Genomic DNA, 22871 nt, shown 5'->3' on the forward strand with positions numbered 1-22871 from the left:
TTGTTACATTTACTGCATGGTTTTTGCTGAGTCTACATTTAGACACCAGTTTCAGCAATTTCAAATGTCAGAAGAGATTAAGCAACAACTGGTTATGGAAGTTGCTTGTCCTACCCTCCTTCCCTTCCTCTGTTGGTCAAGGCCCTCGTTGACTCATTAGTCATTTTTTAGTTTTTACTTAAAACATACTGAAACCCCTACTTTTTCCTCTTGACAACAACCACTGCTGCATGTTTTTACGGATCCCCTAGATTTTTGATTTCCGTTCATACAGCTCTACAGTTTTTTAATTTATGTTTTTGGTGAATGTCTATTTTAGTTCATTCATGTGAACCTTTAATGCTGTTGTCTTTGCCAGGACTCTACTCTAAAAGTGACTTTGATTCACAATAGGAATATTTCTGGTAACTTAAACATGACATAAAAAGTGTACCTGCCCAGTAGGTGGCGCTTAGCACTGTCTGAGAATTTATAACCACCTACCTCTTCATATATGTATTTATTTTAGTATTACTTCAGCTTACACTGTTTTCCACATGGACAAATAGTTTAATTAAAGGATCTATTTGGGCTAGTTGATTTCCAAATTAAATACATCAATGCACATTTCAAATACCAGTGATGGTTGTGTTTGACCCAGGTATGTGACATTTAGTGAATATGAACCAAAAATTGGGCTCCTGAATGAAAATGTGCATGTAAACAGTGTGAACACTGAGGAGCAGAAAACACACAGGAAGAAACTATTTTCAAGGAAACAAAAGATTTTACTGAAAAAAAACTATGGTCATTTTATAATTTTATAGCATATGATTGTATAAACATAAACATAGATGGACATCAATGAAAATCAGTTACATAATGTTTAAAATACATCTACTCCTCTTTTAGCAAGTGTGAGTAAAATGCTTTTAAGAGGTTAAAATCTTCACGTTTACAGTGAAAGGTTGACATACAGTGTTAAGTCATACAAGCTAAAATATAAACAAAGACAATTAGAAATCCATTTTAATTATGAATTAACATTTCATCCATTCAAATCTGAGGCTGACAACATCAGTGGTCCTGAATGAGCTGACATGCTTGCATAAATTCTACCAAGAAAATGACAAATGAGGTTTTTCTGAATGATCTTACCGCACAGTACAAAGAAAAACTGCCTCCCAACACATGACAAGTTGCTAGTAAAGGGTTGATTGCAAGTGCAGCGACAGAGTCTCTGAGCATCCAGCATCTTGGGGGGGGGGGATCAGGGTTTGGCGGCTTGGAAGGGGTGTTATTAGGGTTTGCAGTCAGAACAGCCTCCCCATCGTCTCTGTGAGTGCTTTAGTGTAGTTAGTGGAGGAGGTATACATTATGGGGGTACAGTTCAGTGGTTGTCAGTAAGACTGGAGACAGTCCACAAACTCAAGGTGGGGGGAGGGTTAGGGATCGGCTGACTGTCCATGGCGAGCGATGCAGAGTTGATAGAAGAACTGGGAGGGCAGCAAGTGGTCACAGCCTGAAGTTACCCAAGAGATAACTAGTTTTGATGGTTAATATGGTTTGCCACTGTGGACGGGCCGACAAGAGGCGTGTCAGTGATGAGGAAGACGCTGCCTCCTCCCGAGAGAAGTGAAGATCCTTTAAGAGTTCTTGCCGACCATCTTCATCGTGATGGTCTTCACTTCTGAGTACTCTTTCAAGCCGCTTTCTCCCCTGAAAAACAGAAAAAAAGTCACAATGCTGCTTTGTTTAAACTATATCATGCTGACAGCAGCACTGAAATGTAGTTTATACACTGCTAGAACAATATTGCAATATGCTCTTGGAGTAAAATCTATGAGACGTTAAGCAACTTTGGTAAGTACGATTTCAAAACACAGTCAGTATTAGTAATATTGCGGTTCATTTGTGTATATTCAGTGAGCAGGCAGTCAAGTCATACTCACAATTCACGTCCATTGCCAGACATTTTATATCCTCCAAATGGACACTGTGTGCTCAGAGCGTTGAAGCAGTTTATCCTGGGAAATAAACAAAACATTGATCACTATTTTGCGTTTGACTTCTGTGGTTCGCTATTGTAAAACAGAGCATCATTTTGTACCCAAATCTTAAAGCTGCCTTCAGAAAGATTTATCATCATTTGTGTAGCTATTCATGAAATCTTCTGGATTTAACAACATAATTCCCTTATTGTTTAACAAACACAGCTGAAGGATGTCAGGCTGTGTATTTGGTAATTTATTAGCTGCATCAGCCTGGGAAGGATAAGAAAAAAAAGAGTGAAGCTGAGGTAGATTGGAAGTTGTAAAATGTCAGGATTGGTGAAGTTAATATAAATAAATCTTCAAAAAAAATTTAACTGATTAAATGTCCCAACGATGGATTAAAGTAATCGTTAAATTGTTAAATGAGAAAATGTATTCCACTTACAGTATATCTGTCTAGTAATTTGGAAGCTACCCACAAGCAGCAGTAGTTAGGTTAGCATAGACACTGGAAAATGTTAGTGTGGTTCCATCCAAAGGCAATCAAAACATCACCTCCAAAGCTCACTTATATACACTTGAAACATTATAAATTGTACACTACACTTCAGTTTCTACATAGAAACTGAAGTGTAGGAAAGACATGCTGCATTGCAAAAGTCATATCTATAGGAGACGATTCCTGGTTGTCTACGGTCAATGCCAAAAGCCTTGACATCGTAAAGAGTCGTCACTGTGGTCGGTATCAGAAGTGAGGTACTTAAGTATAGAAAGCAGGATGAAGAAAAATGTTTGCATCTTTCTCGAAGAACACTATCCTCAACAGAGGAATAACATTGGGTGATGATTGGGCAGCATCAAGAATGAAGGACAAGGCAGAAAAATGTTTCCTCAGCATGCAGAGAATTGCAGTCAAGTATGACAAGTGGTGAGAAGCTCTTGGCAGACACTGAATGTTAGGTAAAGCTCGACTCCTACTCATAGCCATCTGCAGATAATTACAACAGAAACAAAACAGGTTGAGGTAAACTCAAGAACTAACATTTTATGACCATTTCATTTACGCGAATTATAAAATTAGGGGTGTCAGTTTACATTTACAATTTTGTTTTTGTGTTGCTGTCTTGCCCTGGCACGTTGCTATTGGTAATTCTTTAATCTCAAATGTCTGAGCTGAGGGAAAGAAGTGAAAAAAAGGAAGGAAAACATTTCTTTGTGGCCTGTGTAATGATAGTGACGTGGCACATTGCCAGTTTACAGTTTATGGATTCCAGAATCTGAAATGGTTGATACTTCCCACATGAAAAATATTACTGATTGCAGCTAAAGAAACACAGCAGATGAAACTCACCAAACAGTGCCAGCCTGCATGGCTGCGGAAATGGTCATGGCCTTGTTGATGTTGCTGGTGAATACAGCCGCAACCAAACCATACTCTGTGTTGTTGGCTCTCTCAATCACTTCATCGATTGTTTTGAACTTCATGATCTGCTGGACTGGGCCAAAAATCTGTAAACAAAATATGGATTTGGTTCATTTATATACCTTATTTGTATGTTTTATACTGTATGACTGGTCACCTATAAAGAGGTGTTTACGTTAGGGTTGTGTTTACCAACGATTGTCTTACACTTGAATTATATGATTTTTTTCATTTGGTGGGAAGTAACATAAATGCAGTTTAATCATGAGCTGCACAAACTTGAGATAGTTCTAGTTTACTTAAGTATTTCAATATTATTATATGATGCTACTTTATATGTACTTTTCAGATGGAATTACTGGAGGGTTTTACATTTATAAGATGGCTGAAGTTACTACTAGATCCAGATGATTCAATGTTTTATGGAATACAATACTTTAGTTGTTTAAAGACATTTAGTACAGCACTTGAGTAAATTAACTTAGTTAAGTAATACCCCTAAAAATATCAGATTCATTATTAGTAATGAATAAATAAACAATATCATATAAGTATATTTACTTGTAGTTTATAACAGTTGTAAGTGCAGAACATTGACTTGAAGGGAAGATTTCATATTCACACAGGTAGATATGTATTAGTTGTGCAGGATATATAAAAATCCCTGCTCTTGATCACTGTACCTCCTCTCTGGCAATGCGCATGTCGTCCCTCACATTAGAGAAAACAGTTGGCTCAATAAAGAACCCTTTCACGCCCAGCGCTTTGCCTCCACACTCCATCTTGGCTCCTTCACTGATGCCGCTCTGGATGAACTCCAACACACGATTCTGCTGCTCCCGACTGATCTGTTGAGGTGGAGGACGGACGGCATTATAGGAGAGGCCAGGACAGAGGAAGGGGAAGATACAGCTTCACAGTTGATCTGTTGACTCACCTGTGGACCCTGCTCAGTGGTGGGATCAAAGGGGCTGCCAACTGTCCTCCTCTTGGCTCTCTCCACACTCCTCCGGACAAATTCATCATAAATGGGCTCTTCCACAAAGATGCGAGAGCCGGCCGTGCAGCACTGGCCTGCGTTGAAAAACACGCCCTGGTGGGCCTCTTCGACAGCCAAGTCCACTAGAGGAAAAGGGATTTTAGTTAATCAATAGCTACATGAAACAGTTTGTTCATTAATAATGCTACACCATGGGAATATTATTTTTAAAGGTTAATTATTAAATAAGAACCCTTAGTTCTTTCTTGAGAGGTAAAATAATACGATGTTAAGGTTAACAGAAAGTATAATCATCACATCTACAGGTAAAACATCATTTTGTAAAAACGAAAATAACGGGTGTAGTATATTGTTACAAAATTTCCCTCAATATTTATTGGAGTTATCCTGTGCAAATCTGATACCTGACACCTGAGAGACAGGACCCTGCTGTTGCGCACGAAGGGTTAACGGACCCCCGTGATTTATGGGTCTCGGCTGTAGCACCCGACTGAGTCAGGGTCCATTCTCCTGATTTACAGGCCTTAGGGAGCCCCTCTCACGGCTGCTGAAAGCATTTGAAAGCCTCGGCACCCCCAGTTTGGTGAGCCACTTAGAATTCATATGAAACCCATCCATCCACAGGTTTTCATAGCACTACAAAGCTTCTGAGCATTGTAAGACTTGCAGTCCATGTGTGTTAATCCACAGACTGGAGGTCCTGAGAATGGGACACATGACTAAACCAAATAGTGGTAGTGAAGACCCTCTAGTTGTGCAAAAATTATGCAGACCCTTTACTTCAGTAAAAATGTAAATACTGCATGACAAGTTAAAGTCCTGACTCCAAAATGTAATTATTAGAAGTTTTATATGCAAAATAAATTATTAATTAAACAAGTGTTGTCTTTTTATAGTATTATGTTATTATAGAATATGAGTATTCTGTTTTTATCACTAACACTCACATGTAATCTTATAGTTTGTCATATATCATACCATATCATATCATATCACGTGTTTCATATTTTAAAAGTAGCTAGTAACTATGATTGTTAAATAATTACTGTAAAGTAAAAAGTAAAAATGTCCCTCTGAAATGTATTGAAGTAGAAGTAGGAGTATCATATAAAGAAATACTCAAGTAAAGTAAAAGTATGTAGAGACAGTGCTGATGTACAATGTTGAGTGAATGTATTTAGCTACGCTCTCTTACTTCGGACCAACTATGAGGGTAAATGTAGCTCTGAACAAAGCATAACTTCAAAACTTACAATCGGCATCTGCAAAGATGATGTTGGGGTTCTTTCCTCCCAGCTCCAGCGTCACTCTCTTCAGGTTACTCTTCCCAGCTGCTTGTTGGATCAGCTTTCCGACCTAGTGAAGGAAACAGTTCTTGGGTTTACTCACAGCAATGCAGGCCTGTGGCCAGATCAGTAAATCAGCTGGAGTCATTAAAAAGCTTAAAGTGGTTGGTTAGCTCCAAACAGGGAATGCTCCGATAGGCCAACTGAAACATGAGTTCTGCAAACACACAGAATGAATATCTATAACAGGCTTTTGGAGACAGCGACAGGAAAATAAAATGCTGTTTCAGCCGGGAACAGCATCTGATTTCTAATGAAGGGCAGGAAGAAGCAACCACAAGGTGTGTGGGTGGGGACGTAACTATCTGAGGGTGGTTAAAAATGGGTCTCGTATGTCAATATGGAAGACGACAATAGGCTTGCTGTGGTTTCTCTTTATCTTTCTATCATCACTATTTCTACTTAATATGACCCAAACTGAATAAAGGATAATAAATAAAAGGTTCAAGAACAGGATAAGGTCACTAAAGGGAATTCCATATGTAACTCATCTTATAGGGACATGCCAGTGTTTTGTCAATTTTCACTATTTAACCGTAAATCATTTGTACCATTTTCAAAAGCATGCTTCAAGTTTATACATTATTTTTTATGGTTCCTGGCAGCCAATGATTTTAAATTTATTAGAATGAAAATAAATGAGCTGACTCAAAATGTGTAACCATGACTGTGTTTCCTCACAATCTCTTTGTGGCAGAAAGACAAACAAAGGAGGATATCCTGAGCTTCAGTGTGATTTATAACACAACTTGTTATTCCATTTTTCTTCTTCTATATTCTTTGTTCTTCATATATTAAGTTTCTAAACTTTCTTTCCTAATGATGTAATTTGCTTTCAATCAATATATTTTTCTCTGCTGTCAAAAATGTTTTCTCGAGGCTCATGAGTAGAACTGCTTTAACTATTATTTTTTTAGTGTTGTGAAATATTGTATAAACCCAAAAGATAACAACAAGCCTGAGAAAATCACCCCCCCAGAAAAACCCTACACCCTAAACAAGTATTCATCTTCCTGTTACTCATACAGCCTGTTTTATTTTCCGAGAGAACTGACAAGATAAAGCGGAAAAATCCCCTCCTCCAACTTGGAAAAGACTCTTTCACTATCGTATCTTGTGTCTGAGCGGCTTTAGGATGCAGACAAGCACTGACTTTAAGAGAATCAATTGCAGTGCTGTGGCTGGTATAGAAACAACAAAATACTTGACTTGGTTTCAATGATACTGATGTGTTTGATCTGTCTTTGATGAGAAACACAAAGCGGCTGACTAAGGGAAGGTTAGCGTGTGTTTACTCAGGGGTAAAGGAAACACGCTGGGCTGCGAGACACTCCTCCATGTGCAGTCACAGCCACATGTGAATCAGTAAAAGGATGAGCTATGGTACTAAAATCCACCTGTAGCTTCACCACCACCATCCACCCAGTAAGAAGATGCAGTGGTAAGTATCCCCCCCCCACTCTACTCCAACCCTCTGCTACTAGAGCGTGGTGACTCACTGTCTGGGCATCGGCAGTCTCTTACAGCACTGGCTCATTCTCTCAGTAATTGACTCCAGATCACATGAAACAACAGGAAAACTAGTAAAAAAAAAAAGCTGAACCACTCACAAAGGAAATGTTCAATCAAGACGAGATGATAAAACAAAGAAGATGTTTGTGTAAGAAGGTGCACTTGTGTCAGTTTGCGTGCACACACTGATTGGGTGTGTAAAGGGATTGGAATAAAAAATGGTTTGGTTTAAGTTATATTGTGCTGGGAAATCATAAAGACATACACGAGACATACACAGGATAATACATATTCCTCATCATGCTGTCGGATTCTGTTGTCTAATTCCTTTCTGTGTTTGTTTGGCTCACCAGATCATGTATGTATGTATCAACCTGTGTGGGTTATCGAAGGTTAGTCAAAACACATAAACACACCACCAGAATTGAGGCAGGAATATCCCTAACCACAAGCCTAATCTGAGCATTACATAAACCTGGCTCATTTACCAAAGACACATATGAAATACATGCTCCCATCAAAATATAAATTATACCAGAGGGGCTTGCTTGCAGTTAGAAATAACAGATGTTTATAAATGATCTTCAGTAAAATTATCTGCTGTCACTCTTGCTGCTCCCTCAGGCCTGAGGAATGCATTCAGACTCCAACACCTCTGAGCTCTCAACACCTAACATGGTCTGTCCTTGATGATTAAGCTTTCCGTTAACTGCTCCCCTGTTCTGCAGAGTTACAATGGTTTATCCTGATAGTAAGTTAAATGGAAGGCACTGTGGAGGTGCGTAAATACTGCAGAGACAGCAGAAGGAAACAGAAGAGTGGCAGTGTTTTCACAGAGATGTGTTGGTATACTCTCAACGGCTCAAATATGTGCATGTGTGCCAGATAAAATCAAAGCCCCCCGTCATGAGTAGTAATGACAGGGTGCACAGTTAATGTAAAACCCCATTTGTTTGTCATTTAGACTTCAATGCATGCACACAACAAACTCTAATTACCCAGCCCGTTCTTATGGTCTGCACATGTTGGTCACTGTGTCACTTGTGACAAAAGTGAGCAATAGGCAGCTGTTGTTGTGAACCACCATATTAGAGAAAGAGTACCTCAGTTGATCCTGTGAAAGCCACTTTGTCTATGCCCATGTGCGAAGCAATCGCAGCTCCTGCCGTTGGCCCGAATCCTGGCAAAATATTGATGACTCCTGGTGGAAACCCGGCCTGTCAAAACAATATGAGAGGAAACAAGCTTTAGCGGAGATGACAGCAAAGCCAAGCAAAACTGCAGGCGGTGTGGGGGAATCCGGACCCAACCCAGCCTCCGACCAGCTGAGATTGGAGAGAACATCAAAAAGAAGAAGGCGACAGACAGATAGTCTCCAGAAAGAGACGAGGCCACAGAGGGCAGGGGGGAGAGTGGAAGGATGTAGACACTGAGATATTTACAGAGTGATTCAGTTTTAATACATAAACATGTTATGATGCTTTGTTCCTATCCTCTACATAAGCATGTGTTTAGGAACTTGAACAGAACTCACTTCCTCTGTTGCTTTTAATAGTGAGGATACAATGGTTCAACTCCATAAATCAATAAGTATTATTCCATGTGGGCTTGACTGTCTTAGCTGTACTATAAATGAAGCTCTGTTGTGTTTTATTCTGTGCTTTGTTTTTCAGTGGTCTTTGGAAATGTGTCAGCAGTGAACATGAGATGTTCACAAGATTAGTACGTTCATTCGTTTACATAGTCACAAGCGTGTCTATTATCTTGGGCAACCAGAGCACTGTTTCTTTAAAGACATGTTGTTAATGTTTAAAGGTCCACAAACAAAAACATTGGCCTTCATTGTATTAGATGAGCACCAATTCTTTCTACATGGTTAAAAAAAGGTTAGGAAATTAGGATTACAGACCTGGAAAGATGGGCAAGAAAAACCAGTGACAGTTTGTCAAACATCTGTTCTTTATCCCCCTGCGGTTATGTTAATAACAGATTATCCAAATAAAGTATTGGCCAGATTCACAGTGAACACTGTGTACTTGGCGAACTGAAGCCGTTAACTGATTCTGATATTGGGAGTATTAACATAATACTGGCCAAAAGAAATTTGGCAGGCTGCCTCATAAACATATGTGTGGATGGATTCTGTCATTTACCTCTTTGACGAGAGCTGCCATGTATAGGCAGGTGAGCGGTGTCTGCTCAGCAGGTTTGAGGACAACAGTGTTTCCACATGCGATAGCTGGACCCAGCTTCCATGCTGTCATCATCAGAGGGAAGTTCCACTGTGAGGCACACACACACAAACAAAAAAAAGACCTCATGCATCTGACTGACACACTGGGTGGTCACAAGTCAAGCTCAATAACTCATCGCTCTTTAGTCACTTACTCTCATTTTCACTCTGTCTAAACATAGTCAAGTGAGAAAATGTTCTCGGCACTTGTACAGTATTTTCTCTTCCCACAGTATTCTGAGAAAGCCGGGAAATTGCAACACATGTGCAATAGACCCATATCACTGTACAAAACACAGGCCTGTGTTATTTCTGCTTTACACAGGAGCCCATGGGGCTCAACGCAGAACCACACGCTTTCTGCACTCTTGCACAATCAACAGTGTCTCTTTCTCCTTGATCTTTCCTCTCTTTTCTCACACTTCTTCTCCTCAAATACACTTTGTTAAATCCCTTAGCTCACTCTTCTGCTTCTCGCTTCTCGTTCTCTGTTTGTCAAACTCTCTGGCACCGTCATTTTGGGGGGTTACCAGCGGGATTTACACGAATAAACAGTGACTTTCAGCGAATTACTGGAAAATGCAGATTGAAATTCAACGAATAGGCCAGAGTAACAACCAACGGCAGCTCTTTTAAACTTAGCCAATTCATTGTTGTATGTTTTCTTTTTCTAGCCTTTATGTCCATTTGTCTCAATCATGCACGTCACTTGTAGGAAGGGTTATACTCACAGGGATAATTTGTCCACAAACTCCAATGGGCTCATATCTGGTAAATGTCATATACTCTCCATCTGTGCAGGAACACACGTGCAGCACACACACACACACACACACACACACACACACACACACACACACACACACACACACACACACACACACACACACACACACACACACACACACACACACACACACACACACACACACACACACAGAGACCAGGGTTATTCATTTCTTTAGTAGTTTTCAGCTTGTAATTGCCTGAAAGACATGAAAAATGTCACCACCTGATATCCCCGGTGTTGTTGACTCAACATGTTAATTTGTAAATGAATCCACACGCAACATTCCTGGTTGCTTTATCCCGGTGAGAGATTACATTTCGTTTGGAGCCTTCTACAGTACAGGCATGTGTGTAGCTGTTTTAGGTCATAGAGATGGGTGTTATGCTGGAAATGTTTGCTCATTCCTCTTGCATTACCAAAGTAAAAGGAGGTACTTAATGAGGGTGTGCCATGCTTGTTCATTCTCCACAAAAACAATTGATATTGAGAAATGTGTAGAAATTTGTTAAAACAGTTGTCAACTGATGAAACATTGCCTCATGTTGCATTTGGACTTGAATGACCGATGGTATATGACAAGCCGGATAAGCATTTTCAATGGGATGCAGTGGGAGTATGACAATGGACACAAAACTGCAGCAGAAGGTCTCATATGTCAACCTTTTTTTCCATAATACCAAAGTGGATGTTGGGTCTTTCAATACTGTTATTGTTTGGAGAATGAAACTATAAACCTATTAGACATGAGGTTTTCGGGAGGAGCTCAAGTATCTGCCAGGTTTGTTTGAAAGTATGACTCCTGCAGGATGACTTATATTTCAATTTGGAACAAGCAATGTAAACTATACCAAACTGTGTAGCCAAAGGTGCTCCACATAATGTCACTCCCTATTCATTTCACACTGTCTGTGATACAGATTTAACGCGATAATCTCAGCAAGACAGATAGACGTTATGAGGTTGTTGATGGGAAAAATCCTGCACTTCATCCCAACTGTTGAACAAACACATTAACAGACACCCTAACATCATAGAGACTCAGGAATACCCTTGTTTATTTCCACTAGAGCAATAAAGCTTAGACCAAAGCCCTGGCAAAATGCTCACCGAGGTTGGTTTGGCAGCAGTGTACAAGAGAAGCTTTGAGAGGGACAATAAGGTGGTATCAGGAGGTTTCCCATGTCCTCTCTCTTATTCTATTTTACTTTTTTGTACTTCCTGTTGAAACAGACAGCCAACTTTTCCCTCTAGCAACCCCCAAACTCAACTGAGGCGACACTGGAGGCAGCCTCAACAGGACAATAAATGTTAGTGTTAGGGGTAATCCCCAGTTTGATGTCTTACTTTGCTGAGTACAAGTGCTTCTCCTACAAAACCTTTCTTTTATTGAACTAAATATGTTGTAAGTTTGGTACATTGATCGAAAGTAAAACAAAAATATTGACATTAATTTGATTATTAATTAATTGTCATTTTTCATGGATAAAATAACAGAAAACCTTGGAAAATCTGAATATTTCCTGTGCTTTTTCTGTTTCATATCATATTAAAGTAAATACCTTTGGGTTTTAAACTAACAACACAACACATGAAACAGGGATGCATATTTTTTTACTAGATAGACCAAATAACAAAATACCAAAACCCCACAGAATTCCCTGAACAGCAGCTATGTTTATCTAAAAAATGTCTTGCTATCATTATCCTTTTAAACTTTTACCTTTATTCTCCCACCGCCCCTCTCCCTTACAAACAGTCTGCCTTTTGTCCAGTTCACTAAAACGTTGCAGTCTTAATCAAAGAAGGATCTTACCCATTGGAATAGAAGTGCCGTGGATCTTGTCTGCATATCCAGCAAAGTATCTCAGTGTCTTTATGGTTCCCTGGAGGTCCACAAACAGGGTGGGCAGGAAAGGCTTCCCACTGTTCAGTGACTCAATAGTCTGAAGAGAGACGGGGGAGACGTTTGAGAAATATGTGATATAACCTTGTGATCCTCACATAATTCCATACTGTTCCAGTCTTTACATTCTCCCGCGGGTGAAATGTGACACTAAGATAACACTTAACTACAAATACAGCCCCTTAGTTACAGTTATATGTTCTCTTTAAGGCAAAGTAAGTCTATCAGTATTTTCAAACACAGCGGCAGCTCCAAGTGCTTTGCAGAAGGTATAAAATGAAATGATCAGGCAATGGAGTAATGGTTATACTACAGTTACAGTGCTGTTATAAATGATTATTAATAGGGTAGCAATCAAGAAGATAAGAAAGCATTTTATTTTATTTGTCCATGTGGGGAATAACTCTCTAACATTAATTGAATCATGACGGAATAACTTACTGCTAGATAGACACTGTCTCTCTCCACCAGGTCCGCCAGTTTGGACAGCAGCCGCCCCCTCTCAGATGCATCCATCCTTCGCCACACGGAGCCTAAAGAGAAGGCGAGGCGAGCAGCCTGCACCGCTTTATCAACATCCGCCTAAAAAGACAAGACGCATCATTATCAACCAGATTCAATAAACAAGTCTCCTTGACATTTTTCATGGCAGTACGACCATGAGTTTTTCGTCCTTTTTTTTCTCATAAGAGATTGATCTTGAGTTGATCTTCTGCTAAATGAAAGCAACAAATAAACATGCGTATAAATAACTTCTGAGGGAAACGTTCTAGTTTTTACTCTTCTAAATGAGTTGATTTTCACATAAAGACTTTGCACACAAAACATATGATCAGCTTATAAAACATAATGATAATAATCATGATCCAAAACTATAATATTGTAACGCTGACTGTGGCCAATCCAAAACACTTTAAGTGAAGCACATATGTTTTAAAATGCAGAATATTTTTACCCAAAGTATTTCTATAGTTTGTTATTGATAATCCTTGTTTTCTAAGTGAAAGACAGACAAAAGACGCCATGTTGCAGAGTATTTACCTTCTCCGCTTCCTGGACCTCACAGATCTGCTCTCCAGTAGCCGGGTTATAGGTCAGAAAGACCTTTCCACTAACAGAGTTGTGCCACTCATTGTTGATGAAAATCTGCAAAAAGAAAATAGGTTTAGTTTTCCCATTTTATTAAAGCAATGCAATAAAGGATCTGAAGATAAAGCCATGAGTTTAAATCCCTTTGTACGAATTAAGTGCAAAAAGCACAAATTTCTTTTCAACCTATTAAAAATAACTTCTTTAGACCATTTATATGTATGCAAATGTATAATTATACATATATTCAAACAAGCTTAAGAAGGATACAATTATTTCCCTTTTTATTTATTTTCTAAATATTTATGTAAAGTTAAGTAATCACTTCATCACATGCTTGTAGTTGAGGCTGTGAAAGACTAACAGCCCTCTTCCTGGCTCTTGTGTAAGGGATATGGGAGAATCTGGAAATCTGGACAGAGATTCCTGCCTGTCCAGCATTGCTCTCTGGGGAGTGCTCCACCATCCAGACAAAGGGGTGGGGTGGGGGTGCAGATAAATCCCTATCAGACACCAGACCCCCACCCACCAACCCACCCCCAAGCACACAGACACACGTTTCACAACATCGCTGCTCGTTTACGAGATCATAAAACACGTGCCGCGCTTGGTTTCTGTGATGCGTTAAAGCAAGTCTTCCGTTAAACAACCGCCTTGGATTCCAAACAGGACATAGTTGACATCTATTAAGACCAAAAGTAAAATAAATGTTTACACAGTCACAAAGCTTGGAATTATGTCAGAAAGAACACACCCTTTATAAGCTGATGAAAAGTTGAACAAAATACAAGGTGTGATTTGAAAGTTAAGTCATAAGAGAAAGATCCTTTCTCGTTGATGTGTTTAGATCCATCAGACGGACGCTTCACGCACTGTTTTTAATGGCTGTCAGTCTGCCTGATAGATAGAGTGCAAGGAGAACATCTGCTGGCACAAATCCCTCTGTGTATACATATGCTCTTACCGTCGTTCTACTTTAGAGGAGTTCAGATGCACCGAGAGCAAACCTGAGAGCATGGTTCAAGTATCCCACTGGCCTAAGCCTCCCTAAACTCTCCAATATGTTTACCTCAATAAACGGTGGGCTTTAAGCACTATTTAATTGGCTATAAACTGTTACCCGTGTTTACTTTCAGGTTGGTATAAAATGCCAGGGAGTCTGAAAACTGTTGGAGTTGCAGCACACACATCACTCTGCCTCCCTCCTCCTCTTCATTCCCACGGCTCGCAGGCTCATAATGTGGCCTCTGCGTATGAATAACTCACATGCAGACGTTTAAGGTGTTCAGTATCTGTGTGTACCACCCCACAGAACCATACGTTATACACTCATTCCTCTACGTTTCCTTTGTACTGGTCACACACACCATCCCCCACACACCTTTACCCACACACACACACACACACACACACACACACACACACACACACACAAACACACACACACACACACACACACACACACACACACACACACACACACACACACACACACACACACACACACACACACACACACACACACACACACACACACACACACACAAAGATAGACAGGGCCAGAGTGGCTTCTCTCTCCAGTGTTCTCAGGCGCCTCCATCAGAGGCCACCTTTAATCTGACGCTCATTAAGAGCACTTCATAAAATTGTCAGTAACGATAAGGAGCAGAGGGCCAGCTACAAAAACAGAAAGTCCTGTAGAGCACTGAATTAGTTTTTAAATTTATAGGGGCCACTGAAGTGGGGCGCCCTAAATCAGAGGAGCCCCCTGACAGCCTCAACAGTCCAAGCAAGAATGCAGACCATGGGTAGCTTTATGCATGGCGTAACCCCTCTCACAAGACGCTGCTAAAGGAGAACGGATGAAGCACGAGAACAGTGGAGCAGGCCGCCACCTAAATCATGGCCAGAAAAGGACAACTGTCAGCCGCCGTTTGGCTCGGCCCTCTCTCTGGGCTCGGACTGGTGTTACACTTTTGTCTCGTTCTATTGAGAGACTTGATTAAGATGACAGGGCCGGGATGTAAATCAACTCTCAAGGTTTCTTAAAATTGCTTTTAGGATCATTTGGACGAGGGGCAAAAACACAAGAATGAAAAAAGCAAGTGCAAAGGTGAACATTTTCAAATGACAAATCGTGTTTCCCATTCCCTGCAGGACCGTTACTATCGCTCCAAGTGATGGTTTCATGTTTATAAAAAACACCAGACTGCAGATGACAACATTTAAAAATAAACTATTTCCCTTTGTCGCAATTAATCCTTGGTACAAGTTTTAAATCATACATTTTTACCATTTTGTGCTACTACATTAATTAAGAAACGCTTTAACGCGGTCAAAGCTGTGATCTGTGATGCCTGACGCATAATGAGGAGGCCTGATGTGGATTAGAGCTAAGCAGCAAGCATATAGGTCAAGACTTTCTCCATGGGCCACAGGGCAGCTGCAAACATTTAGCAACTCCCAGGCTTTTCTGCAAAACCTGTCAATCACATCATCCACTGAGAGCCTGGTCATAGGGATAATGAAAAGATGAGACATGATGAACCCAAACACGTTTAACGTTTTTTTTGCTCATTAAGTTTGCTATTTGGTGCAGGTGTCTTAACCACCGTCATCCGTTACAAGACGTTTTTAACTGTTACAACACAAACTTAACATTGTTTGCTTTGTTCCAAGTAAAATGTTAATTGCCCTTTATATTTTCATGTTAACAAAACGTTTTGTTTGCGATAATAACTCTTTTTTTCTTTTTTTAAATGAGCTGTAATGGGAAGTAAGAAATGCCAAAATACTTTCTGCAGCCAACAAAACATCTGTTTGGCTCCCTGTTCTTCTCACAGCTCAGACGCTAACGGCCGAAAGAACATTATATGAAACTCTTTTCTTGTCTAATGGTAAGTTGGGGGGGGGTTGGGGTTCAATGGGGTGAGTTTAGCGTTTTAACAGGGGTTTTATATACAGTATAAATGTGTGTTTATACACAACAAGCCAAGAATCCACAGCCAGACGCACCCAGCCCGGGCACCTGCAACGCTCGTCTGCGCAGGAAGTTTCATATCCTCCCCTATCACAGGACCTCGATTTCCTCTTTGGATGGGTTTCAAAAGTCTTAGAATTACTACTGTTACAAGTGATTGGAGAGCATGTGAAAGTGAAGACCAGCTGGTGTTTTTTGCTCCTACTCCTCTCCACATGTGTGACACCATGGACCCTTCTTGTTTTTCATTCACACACCCACAGACAATGCCAGTCGGCGCTCCTGGGTTTGGCGAGGGCGACCTCCCTGTCACTTACTGGCAAACGTCTTTGTATCGTCAGAGTGTGTGGGCAATGGGCATGTGGTTAAAATAGTTCATTCTGAATCAGAAGTAATGTGAGAAAAACCCTAATCTGACATACCGCAGTAATTACAAAACAACGTCTTATTCAATGTTTTGGTTGACTCACCCATAAAACTCTTTTCCAGCAGGCAGAGAGACTTTGCACATCACCGGAGTATCAGACAGTTCATATGAAATACTTTTTTGAAGCTTATATAAATTATAATTCCTAATATTTTTGGGAAGACACACAACATAGAGGATTTTAGTCCAACATATTAATGAATTGCTTTTGACAAAATAGCTTAACAGATTCTTATCCAACTAGAAGGCCACTTTGAGAGCACAAACCTCAGCATGGGCTATGCCTTATCTCACAATGGTAATGAAAAAAAACCCTCATGATTAAGATTGACTATAATTTAACAGATTATTCCTTGGCCCATGTTCCATCATGGGAACAAGCTATATACAAATTGGGCCAAAATTGTAACAGATAAACAAACAAAACTGTAGCCCAAACTCTTGTTGGGGCTACATCTATTTTATAAAATGCACCAGAACTCGATCTACAATTTTTACTAAATGTTTAAAAAGTTAAAAGACAAACAATAAAATGGACCTCTCCTCTCACTACTGGTGTTATTTCTTTCCTTGGAACATCTGAGGTTTGATGGATTTCCTGATGGATTTCCTGTGTACTTAACCGTTCTTTAAATCTTGGGTCAAAGAACAGTAGTTTTACTCGTGGGATCAGTGGACAAAGAGGAAGTAATTTTTAAAGAAATGTGACGCTTTGCCGACAGAAAAATAAATAGCTAGAAAAGCACTTTTGTGTCTGCTGTGTGTCGTGTTTGCTTGTGAAAGAGCATATATGCCAACAGATTTATGAAGCCAAGTGTTTTTCTTAATGACACCATAAGGATTTACACGTTCCTTGTCAAGAGGGCCGCACACTGAAGGTATGGGAAGTTAACAGGGTAACCTCGCTGTCACTGCTCTTCCTTAAACAGTGATTAAGAGACAGGGGACATGATGTTGACGTCTCTGCTAAGATGATAATTTACACTCGCTGCACAAGTAGGCATTTCACACCGATGGACATATTAATGGCGGTGCACACTTACCCTGTCACAATCAAAGAGATGTGTTTTAGAGAGTATGTGGCCATGTGTGTGCGAACAGGGAGATTGTGTAAGCAAAGGCAGAGGAGGAGGGGGAGAGTTCTCGCTGTGCTCGTTGTGATAAATCATTTAGTTGCACAGTATCCCCTAACTTTGGCTCTGTTTGATCTTGATCGCAGTAAGATGGTGGGTTTGAAGTGAAAAACTCCAGAACTGCAGGTCAGCTCTGGCGAGGCAGGGCCACTAACCCACACAGTGAGACAGAGTCATAATTTACACCCCGCTGGACAGCACCTAGCATCGGGGAGCCCCAAGCCTCCATCTGTGCTATCTCAATCAGTGACAGATTGATGGAGCCTCTTATTCATCCAAAGTGAGAGGATGTCTCTGCGTAGACTGCTTTACAAATACTCGGGTCTTCGGCAGACAGGTTCTGCAAAGGTTCCTATGGTGTAAGTGCACTAATGCCACCATGAGCAAAGCAACAAAGACAATTTACAACTGCTGATTAGTTTAGGAGATCTGTAACAAAGACAATGAACAAGGCCCCTGATTTAGATGATTGGTTATTTTTTATTTTTGTAAGACTATTACCTAATTACACAAGCTAAAACTTCATTAAAAAACCTATAGATTTTTGTGCATACGGCTAGACGGCAACCCTTTTTTTTTAAAGCTTAACATTCACTTTGGTGGAGGGGCTAATAGTGTGATGGCACTTCACTACAAAAACAAACATTTTACAGACTGCTCCTTCAAAGTAACAGCAGCAGAGTTATTTGCATTCCTGTTAAACATGTCCTACTAAGTGCATGGTTTAACAACTCATCATCACTGAACGGTGTGAAAAACCACAAAGGCCAGAAGCATCACCCACTAAAAAGAGCAGAACAACTTTCTCTGTTTGCTTTAAATATTCATCAAATAAAACTATTCTCTGCGTCTACCACAAGCGGAAAACATCAATAAATAGCTATCATGGCTGTCTTATTTATGACTTCCTTCGTGGTCCTATCAACCTTTAAACTGTTTCTGTCTTGTAACCCAGCTGTTGGAGCCTTCTAGCATAGACATGTGGGGGTAGGGGGACGGGACAACCAAAAGAGCTTGCCTTCTCAAAGCTTTGAGCTACAAAAGAGAAGGTGTAAGAACCTAACAAATGAAGCGTAAGTGGATATCAATTTGCTGATAACAGAACTCCAATCATATATAGATGCACACAAAATTGCAGATAGCTTTGCTGATAATATCAATGTGGCACTGGCCATGAGAAGTTCATGACTCGGTGAAGAGGATAAGGGGCAAACCTTGACTGCAATACCTTTTTTTATAACATGATTATGTTATAGAAGCAAACCCTGTTAAGTAATGATACTGTATCAGCCATTTCTCTATCTCCAGGGTTGATTATGTAATCATTGCATTGCAAAAAAAAACCTGTTTTAATATTTTCTTTTTATGTGATTAAGGGGAAAGTCTATTACTACCTTTATGTTTGTTGCAGAAAAGTTTAATATATAAGTGTAAAACAGTATCTGAGACAGAAATGTGTCTATAAGCTTGCAGCTCCATCCCCTCGCCCTGCAGGCCAGTGAAAAGCGCTGCCTTTTTCCCTTGCAGTCAGTGGGGTGGAGAACAGGAACAGGGTGTGAGGAGAGCCCACGCCAGGGGTTCCCATAAATCAGGGCCCTTATGCCCCCAATGTCCACCAAACCAACAGGGACTAGATGATCCAAATTCCTGAGGGTTAATTCACCAAGTCGCTCCCTAAATTTCCTCCTGTACACCGTTGTTTGCGAGCCTTTAACTAAGACTCTGTACTGTGAGGGAATGGAAAGCTTACAATACGACAGAACCTATTCAACATGAACTGTCCTCTTTACAGCGAAGCAGCCGTATGACCTTTGCACATAAAACACAGAGGTATGTGTTAACACAGAGCAATTATAGCACTGACTGAACTTACATCACGCTATCATTAATATGACCTTTAATCTCAGTAATCATAAAAACACTTGTTCTGCAGATAGAAGACCCTTTGAGTGGCAACAAAACTGCAGCAGGCTACATCCTGGCTACTAAGGCTAGAGACCAAAAACCAAAATAAAACCGCAATCAACATCTTTCAGAAGATCTTAGAATAAGGACTAAAACTCACTTCAAAGTGTACCAATATGCACAGATGAAAAAAACGAAGAAGGCAATGCAGAGATGTTTTGAAACACATGAGAGCTATTTTTAACATCTGTGTAACTGGCTCAAGATTTGTGGTGTGTCAAGACTTAAATTCCAAGCATAAAGGCTAAAAAACTTTATAAAGAAAACAAGAGACTGTGATTTACTGATTAAGGATTCCTTGAAAAATGTAATAGTATATTTAGTGCTATGTTTTATTATGGTAACAAAATGTGGAAGCACTTAACTATGAATCAAGAACGTACAGTATCCTCACCAGATGTTTTAATCAAAATCTCTCTGAATGCATTTATTTTAGTCGTATCTGCAACATGATTTGTTCCATGACTCAAATGAAGTTCTTTGTTTGACTCAAGCTTCTTTCTCCAGCTGTTTCTGCATCCATTTTCTCCCACCCACACACTGTAAGACAACCCTGCTCTGATAACACATTTGTTGTTTGACAATCTGTACTTTTAAATCGTTTTTTTTTTCTGCACTAAACAAACTCGCTGTCACTAAATAATGGGAGAATGACTGCCTTAATGACTGCAATCCTTTGGACTTGAATAGTGTGTGTCATGTCATTCAAAGAAAAGAGAGATACTAATGCTATCTTGTTTTTAAGCAAGGTCAGCCTTTGCCATTGATAACTCAAAACATTGTAAGCAATTAATGAAGAATTCAATTAATTTGAATTAAAAACAAAACACTAGCAGAGTAATCACAATGGGAAAATTGAAATAAAGATTTAGAAGGGTTTTTTTCAAAGATGAGAGATTTTGTTGAAATTTTGCATAACAATTTTAATCACATTTGTTACGTCCACTTATTATATGATTTAAATGAAAAAATCCATATTTTATAATCTTGCTCACCAGGCAATCACCTAATGGGATGTTGGTATGTATCTTAAGATACAATGTAAAATTAAACAATATAGTGATGGAAAATGTAATTGTTCACATGGTTATAAAGATTTTTTTTAAACTATAACTATAATTACTTCTAAACCAGTTCAAACTATGTCACACCCTTTTCAGCACATATACTAAAACAAATAATGGGTCAAATAACTTGCAAAATAAATGATCAGGTTTATGCAGTGACTCAATTTAGAAAATGTAGCTTAACAATCATTTTTTTCTTAATCAAGCAAAGACAAACAATTTGACACTATTATATATGTAATTCAACATTGTTAATAAAACGTAATATGTCCGTTGTCGTTAAGTCTAAATTATCTTATCAGGGAGTTACTGATTATTAAATTCAGTGCAGCACTGAGCACGTGTACGCAAAAGAAACTAAAAGTAGGATTCAGTCAGTTTATCAGAAGTTGAAAAGTTTAGTCCGGCTAAATTGTCTGAGCTGCAGCTCCGAGTGAGCCTCTCTATCTGATACTAAAAACTTCAGCTGCTGACACACAAAAAGTGCGGTTGAAAAAAGTTTGGGTTAAAGAAACACTCATGAGCAGACAACTGCGAGCAGAGGACACGGAATCGTTACGCGCAAAACAAGAGGGTCGGCGGCGGCGGAGCAGAAACAGACCTTGGTGTACTTGATCTCCGGGTTGGGCACCGGGGAGGGCATCAGATGGAGGGATGCCATGAGAGCAGCGGGGTCGCTCTTCACCTCTCCGGGGATCTCGATCTTACTTGAAGTCATCTCGGCTGTGTCTGTAGTCTTCTGCCTGCTGAGCCTCTCGGGGTTTTTTTCTACAGATTTCTGATTAGGACTTTGGGTTTCTTCCTGGGTTTATAGCCAGGTGTCAGCCGCGGTTGATTTTCATTGGGCGAAGAAAAGGGCTGTCCTTTTGAAAATTAAATTCATGCATTTACATAAACGACCTCAGCCATGCGTGTTAAGGAGGAGAAACAAATCCACCCCACCCACCTCACACTCCCGGTACACTGGGTTTACATAGCTTTTTTTCCCAACAGCAGCTGCTTTTACGCAGTTATTCATGGTTTTACAACTAAATAAAAAGACAAAACACAGTGCCATGAATTATTAAGAGTTTAGATTGGGTCCTCATGTAAATCACAGTTATAATGATATTTAAACTAAGGCTGTGAGTTTTAGATGTAACTTAAACCTATTTGTCAAGCTTTAAACATGGAGGAAAGACTGTAGCCCCGTTCCAAACATTTCCTGCAGCATCATATCGCCTATTATTTTCTGGCAAAAAACAATCTCGCCATAAAGTTAATGTAGTAGCTGTTTTGGGCTTTGGATGGATTTACACTTTCCTTATCTGTTGGTGTTGGATTGTAGAAGTTAAAATCTCAATTTTCTGGGATTACTCCCTCATATTGGCATTCAACTGGCGACTGAAGGTTGATTATGGACCTTAAAGTTAAAAAAATTGAACATAAAGAAGTATTTACTTTCTTCTGTCTCATTCTTACACCATCATTAGACATTTCCTAAGTGCCATAAAGGTGTCAAACCACTTTCTTCGGCTCACTATCACCCTGTGCTCTTTATTTGCCTAACACAACCTCCCTGCGGTCTAAGATGTTATGTAAATGCGGACTAAAGGGATTGCTGCTACTTGCCGGGGTGTTGTTGTCAGAGATTTGTCCCGCAGGTGATAATTCCCCGCAGCGCCTCCTTTAAATCTCCCAATAAACATCCACCTATTAGCTGTGAGCGAGCCTGTCTCAGAAAACTAAAGGAATTAAAGCAAATCCACGCATGTATTAACACATACACAACAACTGCATTTCCTTACACATGCATGAAGCCTCTCAGGTAGAGGGGAAACAAGTAGTTAATTTGTGGTTTAGACTGTGAATTCAAAGTAAATGCAGAGACACATGTATATTGCATAACAACGTAGTTTGAAAACTCGGGAGTATTGATAGCCCCGAAGAGTAATTTCCTCGTTCATTTTAGATTTCATAATCTGAGCCTCTTGACAGGACAAAGGAGTGTGGAGACAGATGCAGGCCCATCATTTGCAAATCCCCGGAGG

At 39.9% G+C, this 22871-nt stretch overlaps 1 protein-coding gene across 1 annotated transcript; it reads right to left on the minus strand.

Moving 5' to 3' along the window:
- Nucleotides 1-765: 765 nt before the first annotated feature.
- On the minus strand, nt 766-21682 carry aldh1a2 (aldehyde dehydrogenase 1 family, member A2). Its single transcript, XM_063882129.1, has 13 exons — nt 21443-21682; nt 13222-13326; nt 12622-12762; nt 12091-12220; nt 10219-10280; nt 9408-9536; nt 8358-8471; nt 5650-5752; nt 4334-4518; nt 4080-4244; nt 3325-3482; nt 1932-2006; nt 766-1698 (listed from the first exon to the last, which is right to left on the minus strand). Exons 1-13 carry the CDS (start codon nt 21557-21559, stop codon nt 1626-1628), a joined length of 1557 nt encoding a protein of 518 aa, XP_063738199.1. The 5' UTR covers nt 21560-21682; the 3' UTR covers nt 766-1625.
- Between the last annotated feature and the right edge of the window lie 1189 nt (nt 21683-22871).

Source organism: Eleginops maclovinus, chromosome 4 (genome assembly GCF_036324505.1).
Source record: "Eleginops maclovinus isolate JMC-PN-2008 ecotype Puerto Natales chromosome 4, JC_Emac_rtc_rv5, whole genome shotgun sequence".
Classification (NCBI taxonomy): Eukaryota; Metazoa; Chordata; class Actinopteri; order Perciformes; family Eleginopidae; genus Eleginops; species Eleginops maclovinus.

Excerpts from the sequence above, each read along its gene's own strand:
- aldh1a2 (XM_063882129.1), bottom strand. The coding sequence starts at position 21,559 with ATGACTTCAAGTAAGATCGAGATCCCCGGAGAGGTGAAGAGCGACCCC. Across the intron at positions 8,472-9,407 it reads TGGCAGCTCTCGTCAAAGAG|GCCGGGTTTCCACCAGGAGT; the intron begins GTAAATGACAGA and ends TTGTTTTGACAG. Across the intron at positions 2,007-3,324 it reads ATGCAGGCTGGCACTGTTTG|GATAAACTGCTTCAACGCTC; the intron begins GTGAGTTTCATC and ends TTTATTTCCCAG.